This window comes from Sycon ciliatum, unplaced genomic scaffold (genome assembly GCF_964019385.1).
Source record: "Sycon ciliatum unplaced genomic scaffold, ocSycCili1.1 SCAFFOLD_2667, whole genome shotgun sequence".
NCBI lineage: Eukaryota > Metazoa > Porifera > Calcarea > Leucosolenida > Sycettidae > Sycon > Sycon ciliatum.
Window position 1 is genome coordinate 1 of NW_027044630.1, and position 5,000 is coordinate 5,000.

Below are 5,000 nucleotides of genomic sequence, written 5' to 3' on the forward strand. Positions count from 1 at the left end.
ACTTTGGCACTTGGAGGAATGTGGGCAGCGTGACCCGTCTGTCACTACAGTACTGTGTGTTCAACAATGTTTTTGAATCAGGCACACACATCCCTCACCAGACAGCTGTCATACGCTCTGCTGGATACGCTGACCACGACTCTTGTACTGCCGCTGCCAGGTCGGACAATGTCTTCTTTGCCACCATCTCGCCATCAGTTTGCAGGCTTGCAAAGAATACCAGGTCATTGCAGTTCAAACATTGCAGTTCAAACAACTCAGCTGGCTGGCCGTGACTGTCACGGATGTCGATTTCCCCTGCTACAGTTCCAGTCTTTGAGCTGCGCTTGGCTTTTCGCTGCAGTGAATGTGTCCATTCACTGCAGTGCATTCACTGCAGCGAAAAGTTTCCCACTTTCCCATCAAAATTGTATGAATCGCGATGCCACTGGCGCTAGTCGTGATGGGTTTTTTCTTTCTGGTCTCCTTTGATCTTGCCATCACAACCTCGCAAACGAATGTGAGTTAGATATAGAGATCGGACTGGGTTTTACCTGTCAAAAGGTGCGTGGGAGATAAGCGACAATTGCGATGAAACGGACCAAGTAGATCTCTGATAAAACGTACTTGTACCCAGATAGGTAGCAGGAAAAAGTGTACTTAGTATGCAAGATACAGTAGAAAACCTGCCCTGACCGGACGCCACTGGGGCAGCGGGCACTGTGCTGATATGACAGGACTCCGCTTGATCCACCGGGGATGCAGATTCGACCCGCAGCTCGTTGGTGCATGAACAATTGCCCGGTCAATACAGGATTGCGCTTGGTACAGGGTCCGGGCAAACACAGGGTTCACTGTACGTTTGACCCCTACATACTCTCCGGCATGGATCAATACGCCTGTGCTCCGGAAAACGTAAGCAAGAGTATGATTGTATAACCTGAGTACGTACTACAGATGTGCTCGGTGAAATCTGACCCAAAGCGCAAAGCTGATGCCCTGGACCAGTTCCGATTACATCCATTGTATTTGTACATGTGTAAGTCCAGCCGCATGTGTGCCACTTCCACGGTGTCAGGGGCCGTGCAAGATGAGGGCTCCACATATGCACTCTGGGTCGTATTTCACCGAGCAGAACTGTAGGTGAGCTCAATTGTATGATGAACATGACCAAGTGTAGGGCACTGGGCTACAGGGCCAGAAGGGCACTGGTATGCCAGGCTTGCAGCCAGCCGGAAACGAAAGCGGCGGGTCAGACGGTACAAGAAAATCCGACATGCCCCCCCCCCCCCAACACACGTGCATCGGCACAGGAGGATGTGCGTACCTTGATGACGGTCGTGACATCTTGCCGTTTGACAAAGCGCGACTGCGCGAAGCGCCAGACCTACACAATGGAGAAACAGAAACAAGAACACCACGTACCCACAATGGATACAATGGTTGGTACATGCAAGCCTTGCTTGCTAGCTTTTAAACACATGCATGACGATGACAGCACGTCACACGGCGGAGGAGGGCGCACTGTATGACGATGACAGCACGTCACAAGGCGGAGGAGGGCGCACTGTATGCAAAACAGTGTTTCTGACTGCAAACGGTCGCAAGGCCGAGACTCTACCAAACGGTTTACGGTTGCAGTCAGGAACATTGTTTGCCATACAGTGTGTCCTCCACCTTGTGACATGCTGTCAACGTGCAAACATATTGGAAACAACTTGCAAGCAGCACCAAACAGTAGTCCCAGCAAGCACTATGACCATCACACACATAGAACTACTGTAGAAGTACAAATTTTTCGTTTGGAATTAACTTTCGCTATGTTCGCTAGGGGGCACGAAATAACTAAAGTTTGTACCAGACTAAAGTTTTTTTTTCCGAACGTTCGGGGTGACAGACGTCGACCAAAAACGAAATTTAGCACATAACAAACCTGCTGGTGGAGTCACCTAACGAAAGATTTCGTGAACGAAAATCGGTGCTTATACAGTGGAGCATTCAAGTCAAATTCCTCTTCCTGTGCAATAGCAGACAGGCGCGTGAAGCTGAAGTGCAACTAGAGTGAAACATGTCTAATGGGGTATTCACACGACCGGCACTTGTACGTTTTGCAGGGAGTGACATACGAGAAAAGTGACTGTGTGGATTCACACAGCTGCACTCGACGACAGGCACGTTTGCATTTTTGAATGCTTCACCGACCAGTAGCCATGGGTATTTCAAATTTTCAAAACACACATCCGATAATTATCATGCTCTAAAGAGCCGCGTAAAAAATCAAGTCTTGTTTCGCGCTTTTTGGTGTAATTGTACTTGTGCACGCCACGATTATCGTGAAAGTGGGCCCCCAGCTCGCTTTCACTTTTCAGCCACTTTCAGGCACTTTTCTCGTTCACAGGTAAAATACCATAGCAACTTTCCGGTGCACGTGGATTTGCCTGTCGTGTGAATACCCCATAAGGGCGCGTTTGAATTGTTACTCTTTGACTTTTCAAGGAGTTTCGTTTTTCTGAAGAGGTGGCCTTATTGGCCTCTTCAGAAAAACGAAGCTCCTCGAAACTCATCCGAAGGGAAGGTGGATTAGTTTCGAAGAGTTTGGAATAGCTACGTCACATAGTACGTGGAGATGGTCGATCTGATCGGACGTCATCATCGCCATGACAATTCCACTGAAAAACTCTAAAGTGATAGAAGCCGTTCTAATGGGACACTTCAACCAATCTCTTTATAAAATTTGTTTGAACAGTTGATGAAGACAATTCGAACGCGCCCTCAGACGCCCGTCAAGGGACCTTCAAAACGTGGTCTCTGTTACCAGGTGGTCTCCTTATCCAGGGTCATTTGACTGGAAATAGCATCCGTTGGTCCTGGTTTCAGTGGTCTTTTAGGACAGGTGGTCGCCTTATCCAAGTGGTCTCCTTATCCGAGTGGTCGCCTTATCCGAGTGGTCGCCTTATCCGAGTGGTCGCCTTATCCGAGTGGTCGCCTTATCCGAGTGGTCGCCTTGACAGGCTTTACTGTAAATGAATAGAGAGTGTTGTTGGCTAGGTAGAAGCTGCAGACCCTGTGATTTGAAAATAGGTGGCGAGTGATCTATCGCTCTCCTCGCCTGTGTTAGGCGAGCTGTAGGAGAGTGATCCAAAAATTCTCACTCCAACAACACAGCACATTATTGATATCATTTTTTTAGAGAAAAAATTCTGGATGCTTTCTGAATTTCCACCATTGTCTTGAAAGATGACAGCGGTTGGCCGTGAACTGCCATCAAAATATGCAGTGTGGAAGAGCTTTTCGTATGCGTCCTCCGCTTGGACTAGAATAGCTGTGTGGATGCGTGGATGCTGAGGCGCTTGTGTTGCCTTGCTCCCTGATGCAGACGTCGACGATGATTTGTCGGTGTCACCCAATAGCTTCGCATGGCTCACTCCGATGCTATGCGCCTACATGACAACAAGCGAAGAAAACAAGGAGAATGGTCGCGAGTCCGATCGACTTTACTTTCGACATTGAATTGACCACTTACCTGTCCAGACAAAATTTAATGTCGAGTGACAGCGTGCTTCGTCACGTAGTCCGATCCCTCCACAAACCTCAACGCATCGACCTTCGCTTGACCTCTCAGCCATAGAGTCGCTCCGGATAACGTCAGAATACTTCGCACACGACTTGCACCACACTTTCACGACCAGCTCTTTACCTTCCTTCTTCACCAAGTTGAAGCCTATGTCCTCATCTACTTTCCAGCTGGGGAAAGTGGACAACTGCACACTGTTCCCTTTCGACATTTCTACTGCTAGCAGCAGCAGGAGATCACCAGCAAGGGATCATGTCGCAAGGAAAGAAAACAACTGGTATGATCAACTCCAGTTGACCAATTGGCCTTTTATTCTAAGAGTAAGAGGACAAAAGCGCCATTTGGGTGCATTTACTTGCACCGCATGCACTAGCAGAACTACCAGAACTACTAGTCTATGTCAGACTGCGGTCTATCTTGCTACTCGGACCCGCCAGGCGCTAGTTCAGAGGGTTGTACGGACCCCTGCGCTGCATGCAGGGGTCCGTAAAACCCGTTGAACTGGAGTGTTTCATGAGTGGTGGTAGATCTACGCAGCACATCTCTGACTAGTTCAAGCCGCAATCATTCATCCAGACGTGTGAAATGCCCCGAGGTCATGCCAGGCTAGCTGGGCGCGCCAGTGCAGTGCCTGTGTCACACTCACAGTGTACGTGCAGTGAACTTGCCTACTCAGTACTGTGCATGTCACTACACAGTCATGACTAACTCACTGTCTAGTCTGTTTCATAACAGCGCGAGCGGGCACAGTTCCGGCCTGCGCACGGATCGATGAGTGCACTTGACACCATACACTCGTACTAGTCATAGTACAGTAGTAGTTGCGCTGCACTCCGAAAAGCGTACATGCAGCCAAAAATAGTTTCAGGCGCGCGACAAAAAGTGCACCTTCCAAGAAAATAAGGCGCGCGATGGCGCGCGAGAGCGATCGCTCGCCTCAAATCACAGGGTCTGAAGCTGGTACAGTTAGTTCACAGGACTTAACTCACCGTGTAATCACGCGCTTTGCAGAGAATCTCAGCCGCAATGCCACTATGTGCGCTGCAAGTACCTTGCGGGTACAGCAGCTCGCTGCTCGGAATAATGCCCAACACACACACACACATGCGCACGCACACACACACACGCACACACACACACACGCACACAGCATGGAAGCACACGGGGTCAATGGTGTCATAAGTGCTGCTGCAAACTTGGGCCGCGGGGAGGACTACGTCAGCAAGTGGCCACCAGATGGCAGTAGAGGCTACGTAAAAGATGTCATCCTACATGCTTTATATCGGGTGGCAAAGCAGAGTTTGCGATGCTACTCCATACAAACACATCGCACATCATGAAATCATGACATCATCGCACATGCTTTGTATGGGGTGCCAACGCGGCAATTGTATTGCCACTCCACATTCAAACACCTCTGCGTTGCTCTGTCTCCGTGTCTGTCTGT

The 5,000-nt window shown here is 49.4% G+C and overlaps 1 protein-coding gene across 1 annotated transcript in view; it reads right to left on the minus strand.

Moving 5' to 3' along the window:
• Positions 1-1,278: 1,278 nt before the first annotated feature.
• Positions 1,279-5,000, minus strand: part of LOC135830477 (DNA-directed RNA polymerase III subunit RPC5-like) — a gene marked incomplete at its 3' end in the record, with an annotated part of 4,478 nt that continues 756 nt past the window's right edge. The window contains exons 3-4 of the mRNA XM_065342726.1: positions 4,543-4,624; positions 1,279-1,366 (exon numbers count right to left, since the gene is read on the minus strand). Coding sequence (XP_065198798.1) covers positions 1,279-1,366; positions 4,543-4,624 — 170 coding nt within the window. The remainder of the gene's footprint in view (positions 1,367-4,542; positions 4,625-5,000) is intronic.